The sequence below is a fragment of the Daldinia loculata genome, assembly GCF_022478755.1.
Source record: "Daldinia loculata strain CBS 113971 unplaced genomic scaffold F4817scaffold_18, whole genome shotgun sequence".
NCBI classification, from domain to species: domain Eukaryota; kingdom Fungi; phylum Ascomycota; class Sordariomycetes; order Xylariales; family Hypoxylaceae; genus Daldinia; species Daldinia loculata.
The window spans coordinates 173,330-190,015 of NW_026054872.1; the positions used below are offsets into that span (position 1 = coordinate 173,330).

The window sequence follows — 16,686 nt, forward strand, 5'->3', positions numbered from 1 at the left end:
CAAGAATATCCGAGCAATGGTGCACATTACTGGTAAATCCTCATTATAGTTTGAAGTGAATACATCGTTATATCGAAACAAGCGTCTCAGCCTCAAAGGCGGTCTTATGTGCCCCAGTCTGATAGGTATTGGGTGCCGATCTGGTTTATTGTTGCTGACAATTAGAATATATATGCTTAGCCACAATGAGAATTATCGCCACTATAATAAATTTATTGCTGTATAGCACTCGATTACATGCCTCTATTTAAGGAGGATTGTAACAGCTTGAGAGTCCTGCTATAGTTTAGTTCTCTTTCTAGATATACATCCGTCACCGTCGCTCCCAAATATCTAGCATCGCATCTTATTAAACCATAGTTACATCACAGACAGACACTTACAACATGGCCGACATGGGTGTATTTAACATAGATCCAGGTCTAAAGTTATTCCTTTCTAAATTAAACGAACATAACCTCCATTCCTTCGCCAAAGTCCGTGAAGACCCTACGAACGACGAGCAGATCGAGTTGTATATATATTGTTGTCTTTTAATCTTCCAAAAATCGCACTCCGAGGAACAGCTTGAGCGAGCTATTCAGAGAGCTAATGGTTGGCTCGCGGTTACACCTGCAGATCACTCAGATCATAGTCGACGATCTAGTATTCTAGACACGTTATCCACCCAGATGCATCAGTATAAGTCCCAACAGAATATCCGCGAAGCCGCCAAAACTATACCACAGCTACATCCGTACGTAACTACCATACCCGTCTTATCAACCGAAATCAAAATGTGTGTGGAACCAATACAATAGGTATATTGGTACTACATCTATGATATGGGTTATATGATAACTTTCCCTTTCACTAATATTATCGAAGTGATATTTCAGGGTTTCATCCCCAGGATATTGGTGTGCAAATGCAGCCTATGGCTATCCAAGCGCTCATCATGGCACAGTCTCTAACTAATCGAGCGATACGCCTCGCCCAAAATTATACGCAGACCGGCCTTTTGGCAGACCTAGATGAGGCTATTGCGGTCATGGATCGAGTAGTAAACATCGAAGATGGTCTTGTCATACCATCTATGTTAGGGAATTTTGCATCAATGCTCCTCCAACGATTCCTAGGTAGAAGATTAATCGAGGATCTAAACCGTGCAATTGACAACCAATCAAAAGTTCTAGACGCCGCGTCTCCAGAAGATCCGGAATACTTCAAGTTCTTGCTCGGGCTTAATTCAATGCTTCTGCTAAAATGCAAAGAGACATCATCGACGGAGGAGGACCTAGACCGAGCGATTAAGCTTTTGTTTAAAGCGATGGATGCGTCACCTCGTGATCCTATAGATCGCAGCCTTTGTTTGAACAATATTGGGTCGTCGTTGAGCGACCGGTTTGAAAAACGGGGATCACTCAGGGACTTAGATGATGCGATCAAATTCACGACCAAGGCGGTCGATCTCATGCCTCAAAATGAGCCTTACCGTGCTCTTTACTTGAGCAACCTTGCACGCCTTCTTGGCTTTCGATTCGATAGAACAAAATGTGTCGAGGACAACGATCGAGCGATCAAGGCTGCAGCCGATGCAGTAGAATCTACGCCCCTTACGCATATCGATCGCCTTAAGCGCTTGCGAATCTTCAAACGGCAGCTTAATTCGAAATTCAAACGAACAAGTTTGATGGAAATACTAAATCGTATGATTCAAATTGCAACCGAAGTACTTGACCTCACACCTAGAAACCATCCGGATCGCGCCACCCGGTTAAGCGATCTTGGACATGACCTTGGTGAGCGGTTTCAGCGGACGGGTTTAATGGAAGACTTACACCGTGCGATCGAAATTGTAGCTGAAGCAGCAGATGCCACGCCTCGAGACCATCCTGATCATTTTTCACACTCCCATGCCCTTGCAAACCTGCTTTCTAGCCGATTCGAACATATGGGTACAATGGAAGACATAGATCGTGCAATCGAATTAGGGAGTTATTTGCGGAAGGTAACACCAGAAGATACACCAGGTTACTACCGGATTTCTCATAACCTTGGAACTTTTATTACTAGGCGATTGAAACGGAGAAAATCAATCAAAGACCTAGACGATGCCATTAATTTGCTTAATGTTGCAATAAATGGCATACCTCAAGATAGCGACGATTACGTTACGGCACTAAACAATCTTGGAATTATGCTCGAGACACGATTCCAGGTGAATGGGTCTATGGAAGATCTAGATCATGCGATTGAATTCTCAACAAGGGCAGCGAACGCGATTTCTGAAGGCGATCCACGCCGCGCTACATGCCTAGATAGTCTCGCGAGTCAGCTGTGCGAGAGGTTTGAACAAAAGGAGACAACCTTAAAATCGAAATCGGGAGTGATTAGAGATATCGAGTGTAAAATTAGGGATTTCCTCAGTGTCAAGGTTATGCCGTTGGAAACATATTTAGACCTGGGATCACCTAACTCGGAAACAATCGAAGATCTAGATCGTGCGATCAAGATAACAGAGACTGCAGTTAAGCTCGTCCCTCAAGACCATCAAATGCGTGGTTCATTCTTAAGCAACCTTGCGATAAGGCTTGAGTACCGAAACGATTGGAAACCTTCGACAGATGACTTGAGCCGCCAGTTAGAAGTTTTAGTTGAGGGATGGCATTGTAATGCTTCTATTCCATCTATTCGAATGAACTCAGCTCGTAGTGCTGCCCGAATTCTCGCATCACAAGAAAATTGGAAAGAATCCAGCCGTTTATTGAAGGGAGTAATATCACTACTTCCTACGATAAGTCCGCGGTATTTGAATCGCGCCGACATGCAAAGCCTATTGGCTGACCTTTCCGGTTTATCTTCAACCGCGGCTGCTATTTCCATCAACGCCGAAGAAGAGCCTCAAGAATCTTTACGCATTCTTGAACTTAGTCGTGGCGTTATCGCAGGCCTATTAATGGATATGCGTGGAAATATTTCTGATTTAAAGCTGAGGCATCCTGATTTGGCAGATAGGTTTACGTTGCTTCGGGATGAGCTGGACACGCCTACGGACAGTCCTGTTCCCTTCTCGCCAATGAGTGATCTATCCGCCTGGGAATCAAAGTCGAAACGAAGTCGTGAAGCAACCCGAGAGTTCGACCAAGTTGTTGAGATAATTCGTACCCAGCCCGGGTTCCATAACTTTCTTCGGCAACTATCTGCGGAGGACTTAATTGCTGCTGCAGGTCTTGGCCCTATTGTCATGATTAATATGGATTCTTCAATGATTCCTAACCGATCCGATGCGTTCCTTATCAACGGCAATGGCATTCAAACAATAAACTTGCCGGGGTTGACGAATTACGAAGTTACAAACAGAACCCAGAATCTGGGACCCGCCTCCGATCTAACATCTTTATTAGAATGGCTCTGGCATATTGTTTGCCGTCCATGTCTAGATGCACTCGGCTTCAAGGGGCCTGTTGTCGATAATAAATGGCCTCATGTTTGGTGGATTCCCACTGGCTCCCTTAGTCAACTACCGTTTCACGCGGCTGGCATCTATACAAGCACTTCCAAGGAAACTGTTTTAGATAGGGTTATATCATCATATGCATCGTCAATCAGAGAATTGATACATAATCGTCAACGATGTTCCCAAGATACGGTCGAAGATTGCCAAGCCGATTCTGCTCTTTTAGTTGCAATGCAAAATACGCCGGGACTCTCTACGCCTGGGGATCTTCCGTATGCTGGCAAAGAAGTAGACATACTGAGCAAGCTCTGTCCATCACTTCGGCTCAATATAGTCACACCACGACGATCCAAAAGCGATGTTCTAAAGCATTTGCAGAGATGCAAGTTGTTTCATTTTGCGGGTCACGGTAGGTCAGATCTAAAGGATCCCTCGAACAGCTTTCTATACCTTGAAGATTGGGAGCACGACCCCCTAACCGTAGAGAACCTCCGCGAAAGTCGCCTTCACGAGAATCCACCTTTTCTTGCATATCTCTCTGCTTGTTCAACGGGCACTAACAAGGTGAAATCTTTATCCGACGAAGGGATCCATCTTGTCAGCGCCTTCCAGCTAGCTGGATTTCGACACGTTGTCGGAACACTTTGGGAAGTGTCAGATAAACACTGCGTTGATATAGCAAGTGTACTTTACGAAACGCTACGAGACGAAGGCATGACGGATATCGCAGTTAGTCGAGGACTGCATTTCGCGATTAGAGCACTCAGAGATAAACGGATGGAGAAAGGTAAAGAGACGAGAGATGCCAAGGTACTTAAGTTTGGGGCACCGGCAGCGCGGAGTGTAATGGATTATTTCTGGGTTCCATATGTGCATTTTGGTGCTTAGTGCGATATTTGATTTAATTTGGGGCTTAAGCGTTGCGTTGTGGTTTGCGTTAGAGATGATTGATCGATAGGCACATTTAATGAGTTTTATTTTAATAGCAGCTAGTAGAGAGGCAATTCGAATTTGTATACACTCGGCTTTTACTAGACTGTAAGGGTTATTAAGAAACTCCGGGCTGCATATCACGATGTAGACCTAGAAGACGTGGAAACAACTTTGTTATTCTAGTTACCTAGGTAGTTATAGGGAACTGACAATAGAGATACGGCGTTAGCGACGCATAGCTACGGCGAGAAAGTGAATGATTTCCTAGTATAAAGCTTACTCTACTTGGAATAAAATAACAGCAAATAGGTAAATTAACCAGTTTTCAATATAGATATTTACTTGCTAAAAGTTCGCAAGATACATATGGGGATACGTGTAAAGTATCTGGACCCTTGTTAAAATTGTCAACAGCTGTCGGTCGAGGTAAAAATGTACTGTCGGAGGCCGTGTTTGGGTCATCAGACTTGACTGACGATTGATAGCGTGTGCGTGTGTGCAGCGCCAGGTTCGGGCGGAGGCTGGATGAGTTACAGGCGAGCTGAAGAGGGTTTAACCATGCTAGATGCCACTGGGAAACGTTGTATGTGTTTGTGGTTGTGTATGGCCTCAGGTAGGTATACTTGAATTTCATCAAAAAGTCATCAAAAATCATCGTGATACGTCATATTTATTCGAAAACGCCGCGATGGGAGACCAAAAGGCACGAAAAAACGATCCGCAGCTCTCACCATGTTGTAGGTGTAAATGATGTTGATTCAGTAAAGTCTATAATTACAGGTAGGCAAGGCCCAGTAATTACCCCTATCAATAACTTATTAATTACGTAATCCCCACTAAAAGTCTTGATGCTTGAAATTTCCCAATAAACAACCCATCAACTCTCCTATATTTTATTAGTACTGCCACAATTTTTCCAGCCAATCAGATCCTTAGAATCGCCCCGCAGTTGGCGACTTTTTCCTTTGCCATTCTATCGCATAAGGTTTAAAAGACATGCAAATAGGATAGAAAGGTCATGCAAAACGCGCTCTATCCAACGATACCAATTATTAAAAATTTCATACAATAATATAGTAGGTCAATTGATTCTACAAAAAATTCATCGGACGTGCGTTGAGGTGTGGCTAGCCAATCAGAGGCCAGAGTTATTTGTGGCGTAAAAGGCACTCTTGAAGCTAGGTAGGCACTCCCCCGTAAGCGCTTGCGCGAACGGGCAACGCAGCTAGTTAACATTTAATTAATATATGCAGTTATATAATACCAGGTGTCCATTAAATAACAAGTCCCTTTTCGCACTCGAAAACGGTATCGTTGTTTTCTTCCAACGCATTCACAATTAATCGCCAGACACTCTTATCCCACATGAGTCCTGCATGTCCAACTTTGTCGTCGGGACAAGTATCTTGAACGATAACGTTGGTTGCCCCTTCCTCGTCGACCCTGCTGACATCCGGCGATACCAGTGTATCTGAGTTGGACATAATAACTGTCACTTTGTTCCCAGGCTGCACGATCTTGCTGGCATTCTTGAAGTCGTTGTATATCCCGCCGTCGGTTGCCATGTCCTCGCAGGCCGGGCATCCTAGCACGTCTACGACCTTTTTAGCGAGGGCGCGAGTGATATTCCCGCCGATATACCATAGATCGGTAAAGCCGAAGTACTTGGCACCATGAATAGCCGGTCCTAATGCGACTACATGCTCCACAATATCCGAGACACCATCCTGTGTCATTGGTACGTAGATGGCTTGAACACCACCCTCGGAGTGACCAACAATATCGACCTTTTCCGCGCCGGTTTTATCCTTAACTTCTTTCACAAAGCTAGCGATATCTTTCGCCGATTCTGACATTGGTTTAAGACCACCAATCCAAGGTACCAAACTCCAGGAACCGTAAGTTTGCGAGAACGTGCAATAACCGCGCCTATTGAGTTCCCATTGAAGCATGTTCAGGTCGACTTGGCGGTTTGCTGAGAGGCCGTGGAGCATAACAACGGGATTCCGGTCACTCTTACAGTCAAAGTTGTTTTCGGGTGCGCCGTATAATTCGCTAAATCTTAGAATATCCGGGGTATCGGTATCAAAGCCCAGACCACGCCGGCCAAGATCCCGAGCATCGTCATTATTAATACGGGATGCGCTCGGGAGAGCATTCGCGCCCAGCGAAAAAAGAGACTGGGCTAATAAAAGGCCACTTAATTTTATAGACGGCATGATGGATATTTAAATGTGTACCGAATTATTCGCACACTGGCTAAGTCTACTTCAGTATTCAGACAGCAAAACCTTCTTATATAAGTACGATATCGTTAAAACCGCCAATGAATGGCTTCCATCCTTATTTTCTCCTTGAAATCAAAACGAAATAGCAAACCGACAGTTTAGGAAATTTCACTTCCTGTCGCTTTACCAAATTCGTAAGGAGTGTTGGGATCACCCTTACCTTTTTTGCCATGCCGCAATCCTTTGCTAGGGGCCACACTTTACATATAGCAACTAGCAACTGCGCCACCTTATTGAGGATTTGTCTTGAACAAAACGGATAGACCGACAGTCATACGTGTTTCAGACCGCAATGTATGCGATTGGCTATCTCCCGAGACGTCAGACGGATGTACCTTAGCATCTGATGGCTCAAGTATAAAACCTGGTCGTTAGGCCTCATTTACAGTATCATGCATCCCTTGCCTCAATCTGTTAATGTTTGCCTCATACAGCCAATTATCAAGGAGCTTAACGTCTTAACCTTTAGCCGGAAAGGAACCACTCCAAATGCGAACAATACCTAGGTAACGCAAATTCAACAAAGAGCGCCCAGGTCTCTGAGTATCGGCGTGGCACTGAAGATTTCGAAGACAATACCGCTGTCTTATCTAAGAGGGACGAGATTGTGGGTATTGCATAAGTTCGAAACAGCGCAAGCTGAATTCCCTTGACGAAGAAGAAGGGGAATTCCGCATTGATCAAAGATCTATAGACAACTTGAGCGCGGCGATATCGCAATAGGTGAACCACGATCGCATAGAAAGCAATAAGAATGACGGGTGTTGTGACTGAGAACTGGACGTGAGAAGTCCATATGCTAGAGAGTGACGGGAAATAGACATTGGGTATAGACATAACGAGGGTTTGGGGGATCGCGTGAAACTGCAGGCCCTTCCTCGTCAAGTTTAGAATAATAAGTAAAATATTCGCAGTAGTAATATAACAAAGGGGATATTTGGAAATTTTAGAGTGATTTTGAATACTGGACTCCCGACCTTATAGCCAAGCAAAGGACTAGATGGGCAAGTTAACGACCATACAACCAACATGATCTCACTGCTCTCGCACCGAAGAACTGTACCACTAATAAATAACTACTTGCCTTCAGCCCTGTCATTAGTGCAATGCAATCATAAGCAGGCAGAAGACGCTGACCAGCCAGATGCTCCACCACCTGTAGGTCAACGCATCCTCGTCTATTTTCCGACGCGGCTCGCTACATAATACGTCATTCTTTTTATCCCCAGACCCCAAGATGTACATACGTGCAGCAAATATTGAGCGCCTTGGTACTGGCGGCTTGCGTGATCTCTGGCCCAATCGGCCGGTCTGTGAAACCACAGATTGGGGAATCTCCGAGCTACGTCTGTGTCCTAATCGACGGCGACGATCCTTATATTCTCGGCCCCTTCTACCGTCCCCAATGCGCATGTAGATGCATAAAACAGGCATGCCAACAAGTGAGTCTTCTAAGATAAGCACCTTGTTCATCCTCCCGCGCTGACCAACTCGATCTTGTGCAGTCGGACCCTTCGTACGCCTTGGCCTAGTCCCAATAATACGGCTTTCCCTGATACGCTAGTACGCTATGGCGCTTGTGTTGGAGTAAGTGATATAATGGCACTCGATCGTATTAATTGAGCTTCATAGCTAATCACTTCATTAGTCTACCCACGCATTGTGTTGGGGGATGAGTTGCATGAGACACTGGAGAAGCGGCGCCACGATCTGGGAACTGCATATAATATATGCATATTATATGTCGGTACTTTATGCCTCAGAACTTTAATGAGCTATATACCACCCTTTTAAGATAGTCTACTGACTGTATATCTATCCTGGAAGATGAGTGCCTAAGTAAGAGAAGAGCAAAAGGCTGATAGTAATATATAAGAATTCATATTGTGATAAGTCGAAATTGACGAATGGAATAGGTGGACGTCTAATATTGGCTTGCAGTGATGTATTAAGTACCTAATCTACTCTCGTCATTGTCTTCGCGGACTTTGGATAGTAGCCATCCCCTTCAGCCATAGCGCTCAGACGTTAATATCGCAAGCTGCGGTTAGGTATATACAAACATATGAGCAATCATACTGACTACTTAACGCTACGAGACAGCACGAAAAGGTTAAATAATATCCTAAACCCGTGCTGTTATACGGGTATTACCCTTCTGTTTATAAAAATGTTAATGGCTTTTAGGTGGTAAACTACTATTATTCGGTAGGTAGTTAGTCGAATTGAGAGCCTAATGCGGTAGTAACCCCCCGTTCTATACCTTAAAAGTATTTAAGTAATCCATTTAAAACGAATACGGGCTCTTCCTATTTACTCTGGGAATGAAATGTAGTTGACTGATGAGGTGACTTACAATAATGGAGAAATACGTAAGCTGCTTACACATTGCAACACAGCGCCATGTCACTCGGATGTTGCCCCGTTTATGTCTTGGTGTTTATTCTTGACTCGCTCAACGCATTTAAGTCAATTCCGTAAAGACAACCCCCATCTAAGTTTTAGTTGATAGCAACAGTCCAGCCTTAAGCTTGGACCTCTTAACAACGGAGACTTTTCGGGGATAATGCCTTTATGACGAAACAAGCGTACCGAAGAATACCTAAGCTTCCCCACACGAATCATTTCTAAGACAAAAATTGCGGCTTACACAACATGCAACTACATACATTTCCCAAGTGGCGGTCAACGCTGCATATCCGGGTCATGTCTGATACTCCAACATACATACCCGGGAACTGTCTGCAATGGAGCGGTGAAACAGTGACTGCTGTATCGGTTTGGTTCAAATATTGACGACGGCCGAATCATATCTTTTGAATAAAGTCATCCAGGTGTAAACTGGTAACCGGCTAACCTAGTAAGATATGCAGTAGGTAGTAACTAGGCTCACGGTGGCACCCAGGCCATTCCAGAAGTGCCATACATAGGTATGTATGCACACCAGCCCTGTATAATAAATCGACCTGTCATATTATAGGAAGGAATCCCTGAACGAATGTCGCACGTCCATAAGCAGTAGGACTTAGCGCTCGGGGACTAGGAAGAACGCACTAAGAGACCCATATACCAACACGAACGTCATCTAAGACCTCGAGGCTATTGCTAAATATTCCTTCAAGAATAACTCATCATCAGCCTTGCTATAAAAGTATCACTTGGGGTAGATTCGCGAAAACCTTCAATAACTACAACCTGAGCTTGAGGCTCGTCATAACTCACATTAGGCGTACACTGTGACAAGCACTAGATTACCGGATCTGACTGAAGAGTGGTATTTCAGTTCTAGCCCTACATAGTTTCTTTGGTTCGGGCTGACACGTGTAGCCCGTTCCCTGGGATCCTATCGGCGTTACTACCTACATCGCCGAATTGGGCATTATAACGGTGGTTTTCTTTGGAGTTTAGCAACCTGACCATCAGACTATACGTCACTAGTATGTTGAAGCACTGTAAGAAGCGCCCGTTCTCCCCACGTAGCGATGCGTTGAGAATTATGCCGAGACACGTGGAGGGGACAGCTGACTTCTGGGCAAAGGCGCGGCTATAGACAAAGAAGTATTTAAACTTGTAGATTCTCTCTTTCTTGTCTCTCCTGTAGCTACTTATACAAGCAGGTTCTCTTCTACAGACATCACGATCACCAAGCTATATTTGCTATATTTCGGTTCCCAGGAGGACTTCACTTTTGCCTACATATTCATTCACGATGGCAGCTTTTCAAGTTAGCGGCTACACCATTTTAGTTGGTGTACGTATTATCCAAACAGAAGAACTCTATAAGCTAGTGCTGACTCCCTTTTGAACAGGCCGGTGGCGGTATTGGTACAGAGCTTGGTGCCACATTCGCTGAGGCAGGCTCGAGGGGTATTCTCTTCGCCGATATCAACTATGAGGGAGCCCTCAAAGCTGCCGAGAGCAGCAAAAAGGTAGCTCTAGCTAAGGACTACAAAGCAGTGGCTGTGAAGGTGAACGTGACGGACGCCAAGTCAGTGCAAGAGATGGTCGACGTTGCAGTCAAGGAATTTGGCAGGATTGACTACGTCGTCAACGCCGCCGGTGTAAGTTCCCGATGATACCCATACGTGAAGCAGCATGTTGACGAGTATCAATGGCTAGGTCGACGGCCGCAAAAACGTTCCGTTTGACCAAGCGGACATTGCCGACTTTGATCGCGTGTTCGACATCAACGCCAAGAGCATATTATACGTCACTCAATCCGTTGCTAAGGTCATGAAGGCTCAAGACTCTGCCAAAATTGAGCTAGGGCGTCACGGCGTTAGAGACCTCGGTCGCGGATCGATCGTCAACATTTCTTCTATCCTGGGAATTAGCGCCCTGCCCAACAAGGTGGCTTACATTACCTCCAAGCACGCCGTCGGAGGACTTACCCGAGCTTGTGGTACGTATAATACTGATTGGTGTTACTATCGTACATATTGCTGACAAGACGATTAGCTGTTGACTACAAGGCACTCGGCATTCGGTGTAATCAGGTCTGCCCTTCATGGGTTGACACCCCCATGTCCCACGAGGAGTACAACCGAATCCCCCAACTGCGCGGTCTCATCGAGCAGCTACCTGCTGCCGGGCGTCTGATTGCACCCTACGAGGTAGCATCTGCCTGTCTATACCTCTGCACGCCGGCCGCGTATTATATCAACGGTAGCACGTTGACTTTGGATTCGTGCGTCCTAGTTGGACCTGCCGTACCTGCTGTGGAGTAATTATCATCCTGTAGGCTGTAAGAATCATGCGGGGCTAGGGGGAAAGAACCTATGGCGGCGGATATCTGCTTTCAGAGTAGTGCTTACGCAAGTTGACAAGGAGTCTGATCCAGTTAATCTTTCCCATACATGGCAGCTTGAGCTTAGTAGGATCGCTCGCTCTTTGGGTCTTACTAGGTACAATAGAATTAAACGTTAAACTTGCAAATCGTGCATATGGGGCTATGTGAACTGAAACGAGAATGGATGCTGGGGAGTAAAAAATGACGATAAAAGAATGATGTTTAGTTGATCGAGGGGCCACCCTAGACCCGCTTACGTATTTTCTTACCCCCTTTTTTAGATAAAAGAAGGAGAAAACGTGGGGGAGGGGCCGCGGGTCTATCCGCTAGAATAAACGGGAATCACGCTAACAAGGGTAAGAATACAGCCCATGCATAAAAAAGATAGCATGACTTAATATGTACTTACGTTATACAACATAGAGCGTTGAGTGCTACTAGCTCTAAGATTAAGTTAAAAGGTACCTAAGGTATATACCTGTTTTGCTTGTGTCACATACCTCATTTACCATAGCTTATCAGCAGTGGTGCAAGGCACATTTTCTAAGGAGTTTTAAATACTTATATAACTTGGAACATAAGTATTGGCCGTTTGAAATTATAGTAAAGCAACATTAAGCAAGTAGTTAATGTTAAAAGTATTGTTCGATACTTAAGGCAAGGTATTAGTTACTACTATGCCATAAACATTGTATAATTTTTCGTCTTTTTTTTTTACAATCTTTTAAGTGGTCATGTAAAAGCTACATGTATCAAGTAAATGTAACATGATATATATATATATAAAGCTAAAAACAAGATATTAAAAATAATACTCCGTGCGGAGTATTACATTACTTATCTAATAGGCAAGCACCGCTTGCTTAGTATTGGCTCTTGGAATGCAAACGTTAACCTGTAGTTTTATGGGGCATGTTGCCATATTGGTGGATCCGGCTGTGTAACGGTGGGTGAGTGAGTCGCTCCACCACGGCCCGTGCCTAGTGGCCTAGTGGACTTGGTGGCCTCAACCTTAATTCAACTCTAAAATGGTCCGATGCTTTTATTCTGAATTATCCGAGAGTTGTTGCAACTTGAAAAATTGTGGGGTCTCGATGTAGGACTCTGAGTAGCTGACCAGATGCATCATACCAAACCTCCGATAAAGTATGTGATAAGAGGACTGGACCAAATTAAGCGCTCACGAGGCATTAACGATTCCGATATGCTGCACTTTACTACGTACGCTAGAGCCTTAGCTCCTAGTACTATCAGTCTAGGTACCTAGGTACCTAACAAAGTGGCCATCGTGCCTTGAAGTCATGCCCAATCACTTCTTTATGTTACCTCTAAGAACTATTTTAAAAAAAATAATTGCACCTAAGCTATGTAGCTGAGCTTCCGGTGTTAGTATCACGCAAGATACCTATACATCACGTAGCCGTACTATCCAACTAACCTTATCATTCAATGGCTTCAACACACGTTATGAGTCTTTCAGCCGCACAACCGATACTTTAAAGGCTGTTTGCGCTTCCTTAGTGACCACCATCATCAACAATTTCTCAGATTTAGAGATAGGTTTGTGTCTAACACTATATTTTTCCTTTTCTTTTTTTCTTTAATTTTAAAGCCTAGATATTCTTACAGACACTATAGCACCAGGGTGGTGGCAAGGTCTGAAATCCGATATAAAAGATTAAAACGCAAGGTGGTGCGGTACTCTATCCACTGCCTAGGCAATACTTCGATCGTTTCGAAAGGCTTCTATGCTGGGCGAGGACAAGCTAACACTTAGCAAATAACTGACACCGTTACAGACCTTATACGAGAGCTATACGATCGAGTCGAGATACTAACATCGCCTATGAACGCTCAGAAATCATTGACGGCGGTTTTGAGGACTCCTATATCTACTTCGCATACACCGCATACACCTCATATATATCATACACCGCAGCCACCGCAACCACCGTTTTCTACGCAATTAGACCCGCCTGATACAACTACCAAGGTGCACACAAGCCTGCAAGGTCGGCTTTGGAATGAAGTCTATGATTGTCTTAAGGCCGAGCAGCCGAAGTTGGTGGACGCATACGAGACACTTCTATCGCGCGAACTTATCGAAGATTTAAGCTCAACAGATGAAGCGGTTCAAAATAATGATATTGATCAGACGAACTCGGAGAGGAGACGGTCTCAAATGCACCGGCTCGTCCAAGCGGGATTAGAGAAGACAGGCACGGAGGCTACAGTAAAGCAAAATATCCAGGGGACAATGAATTACATTTCCCCCGTCAAGGAATTCATTGACATAGCTGTTAAGTCGGTTCCGGAAGCTGCTATTGCGTGGACTGTCTCAGGATTCTAGATGTCTCATCTAGAATCCTGACAATGAGGAAGCTAATCGGAATAGGAAAATTCATCTAATCGTGGATTACTAGATCGTGCCCATGATTCCCGTAGATTTATCCTTCACAATAAATGGGTAATTGAAAACAGCCCGCTTCAGGCATACACGTCAGCTCTTATATTCAGCTCGGTCAATTGCCTAACGCGAAAGACGTTTTTAAAAGAAGAGCCGGAATGGATCGAAATAAAGCCACAAGTTGAACTTGCTTGGAGTCCGTGTTTAAAAACACTCGAAGGTCATAAAGACATGGTATACTCAGTTGCATTCTCTCATGACTCAACTCTATTGGCCTCGGGTTCGTTGGACGATAAGCCAATAGAGATTTGGGATACCAAAACTTGGACCCTTCAATACATCCTCGCAAAAGTAACCGAATGACAATCTTCTCGCTTGCATTTTCTCATGATTCGAGCCTATTAGCCTTAGGTTTACACGATCGTATCATTGAAATTTGGGATATAAAGACGTTGTCCCTCCAGCGAACACTTGAAGTCCGTGAAGGTAATGTTCTTTCAGTCGAGTTTTCCTATGACTCTAAGCTACTAGCCTCAAGGTCGGATGACGGTACTATTAGTATCTGGGATATTGAATTGGGATCCTTTTATCAACCATTTAGGGGTAGCGGATATAAGGCCCAATCGATCACATTCTCTCGTGACTCGACACAACTGGCCTCAGGATTATATGACCACACCATCAAGATTTGGGATACAAAAACATGGTCCGTTCAAAAAACATTCCAAGTTCACGGGGGGTACGTTATCTATTTACATACATCTGATTGATTGAGTCTTTGCACCATTCCTAAAGTGGCATGTTTCGAGTCTTTTCAAAGTCTTAATTTGTCAATATATGTGGAATGTGAATCTATGTCTCCCTTGCATGGGAGGACATAGGAAAGTATGTTTACGGTACCCCATACTGATCCTACCCCAATATGGAGCCGCATCCAGGAGCTTGGGCCGACGCGGAGTCCAGGTAAGGCGAGCGGGATTTGTTCTACGTACGAACCTACCTCTGTGAGCAGGGATCGATAATAATCCCAGCGGGGGGTTATGCTGTGCCTGACTAGTAACCACTTTTCTAAATCGTATGGACCGACTAACCTACTAAGCAGCTGTATCGTCTCATATTTGAAATTTTGGAATGTAAGATACCAAGTAACAACGTAACCGAATATCCGCTCCAATTCACTAAGAAAGCCCCTTAACTCTTTAACGTATTGTGCCTAGGTGAGAATTAAGCAGAAGTAAATACTATTATGATAGATCGTTGAACGCTACCTAACAAAGGCTCAAAGAACTCTATATCAAACCAGATAACTCTGGTACAATACTTAAACCGGTTGGCCCGCTATCTTTGCCTTGCGTCAGTACAAAATTCTTTACCATCCTTCGATCCCGCCTCATTCTCCAATGGGAAGCTCCGTTTGCCTTAATCCGACTTCATTTCTGGCCCACCGAAACCCTTGCTACTTGGTAGTCAAACTCCTCATGGGCTAAATATCCGAGCGCCGCCACGGAGATACGTTTTCTGCTACGTCTCCGGGGTTTGCTGATAGACTAGACCTCTGCTGCGTCGCCTGGGGCGCTCGGCCCACTTACGACAATGTCACTAGGCTTAAGGACTTCTTGTTCAAAACTTCTGATCGTATTGGTGAGGGTAGTCTTGTCGAGAAGGATCAATTGCAGCGTGACGTTAGACAAACTCGGTTGAACAGTGGTACAGAACTTTGCATTCTCGTCGAGATATCGAGGGTCAACGACATCAAGATGAGTACTGAATGCCGGAATACCTTATCAAGCGACTCCATCATGTCGGATAAAGCATCCACCCCCGCAATGTTTTACATATGGTGCTATCTTAGCGGCTTGGACACTCCGCATCCGATGTCAAGGATCTCGTCGACAACATTAGTCAGTTGACATGGCACGCAGGGAAGGGACGCTGGAATGCTACCTTGCAGTCGAGGAATTCGATATTTGACATCTGTGTTCGTCAAAGTAGACAACAGGATCGAGTTTCCCCACACACGCCTACCTAGGTACCGATCAGTTTTTGACATAGCTAAGGTTGCCGAAGTCAAAGGAACAGAGAAATATCACAGTACCTAAGTTGGCAAGAAAGTAGACACATAGTATTATTATATACTTGAACTCCAAGAAATTAACGTGATGAAATAGAAAAGGTTCAGATTTACTAGAGTTTTGATAACTTTGTATTTCAGCATGGCGAGCATTGTGGGAGTCGCATATATGAGGTACTTGTCCTATGCGTTTCGTTATTGTATGTCCCAACTGCAGCTTAACTAACAAGGGCCACGCAACTTACAACCAAAACATTAGGTAATGATGACTAGGATTCCCATAAGGCATCTTTACATGGACTTAAAGCTTGAAATATAATCTACCAACATTCAGAAGTGACTTGTAGTTAAAGTTGAAAATGAGCTTCCTTTAATGGGGAAGCCTAGTGGAGTTAACTATGATTAAGGCCTAAAAGGAATCCTTAAGTCCGAATCTTTATATGTGATAACCCAAGGAGGCTAACTTTTAGCCAAGAAATACACGTATACCAGGCGTATTGGCTAGAACTGTCCAAGTTTCCGATTTCGTTATGGCGTAGACACGATTGCATATTTCTACGAGCCCATGATTCCCCACACTGCAAACACACTGCAATAGACTCCTTTGAGTCTACTCTCAAGCTTAATTAGCTAAAACATCCCGCCACGTCCCAAAGATAGTATCCACGATGTTTCATCTGTAAGGTAACTGGTTGTTCGCTTGCAGGCTTTTAGTTTTGGTTCCACAGTTGTCGTATGATAGAAATATGAAATAAACTG

At 44.3% G+C, this 16,686-nt stretch overlaps 5 protein-coding genes across 5 annotated transcripts; 4 read left to right on the forward strand and 1 right to left on the reverse strand.

The window, feature by feature from the left end:
- Window positions 1–331: 331 nt before the first annotated feature.
- Window positions 332–4,481, forward strand: F4817DRAFT_334525 (CHAT domain-containing protein). Its single transcript, XM_049302907.1, has 2 exons — window positions 332–736; window positions 868–4,481. The coding sequence occupies exons 1-2, from the start codon at window positions 387–389 to the stop codon at window positions 4,325–4,327; spliced, it is 3,810 nt and encodes a 1,269-aa protein (XP_049160027.1). The 5' UTR covers window positions 332–386; the 3' UTR covers window positions 4,328–4,481.
- A 1,106-nt stretch (window positions 4,482–5,587) lies between these two features.
- F4817DRAFT_70126 (alpha/beta-hydrolase) lies at window positions 5,588–6,858 on the reverse strand. Its single transcript, XM_049307791.1, has one exon. It carries the CDS (start codon window positions 6,589–6,591, stop codon window positions 5,647–5,649), a length of 945 nt encoding a protein of 314 aa, XP_049160028.1. The 5' UTR covers window positions 6,592–6,858; the 3' UTR covers window positions 5,588–5,646.
- A 2,924-nt stretch (window positions 6,859–9,782) lies between these two features.
- Window positions 9,783–11,720, forward strand: F4817DRAFT_334529 (NAD(P)-binding protein). Its single transcript, XM_049302908.1, has 6 exons — window positions 9,783–9,934; window positions 9,988–10,112; window positions 10,199–10,411; window positions 10,470–10,721; window positions 10,780–11,062; window positions 11,119–11,720. Exons 3-6 carry the CDS (start codon window positions 10,370–10,372, stop codon window positions 11,385–11,387), a joined length of 846 nt encoding a protein of 281 aa, XP_049160029.1. The 5' UTR covers window positions 9,783–9,934; window positions 9,988–10,112; window positions 10,199–10,369; the 3' UTR covers window positions 11,388–11,720.
- A 1,020-nt stretch (window positions 11,721–12,740) lies between these two features.
- F4817DRAFT_70175 (uncharacterized protein) lies at window positions 12,741–13,905 on the forward strand. Its single transcript, XM_049307792.1, has 2 exons — window positions 12,741–13,009; window positions 13,249–13,905. The coding sequence occupies exon 2, from the start codon at window positions 13,296–13,298 to the stop codon at window positions 13,797–13,799; it is 504 nt and encodes a 167-aa protein (XP_049160030.1). The 5' UTR covers window positions 12,741–13,009; window positions 13,249–13,295; the 3' UTR covers window positions 13,800–13,905.
- Window positions 13,906–13,985: 80 nt separating this feature from the next.
- F4817DRAFT_334537 (WD40-repeat-containing domain protein) lies at window positions 13,986–14,659 on the forward strand. The gene has a single exon (XM_049302910.1). It carries the CDS (start codon window positions 14,216–14,218, stop codon window positions 14,624–14,626), a length of 411 nt encoding a protein of 136 aa, XP_049160031.1. The 5' UTR covers window positions 13,986–14,215; the 3' UTR covers window positions 14,627–14,659.
- The last annotated feature ends 2,027 nt before the right edge of the window (window positions 14,660–16,686 follow it).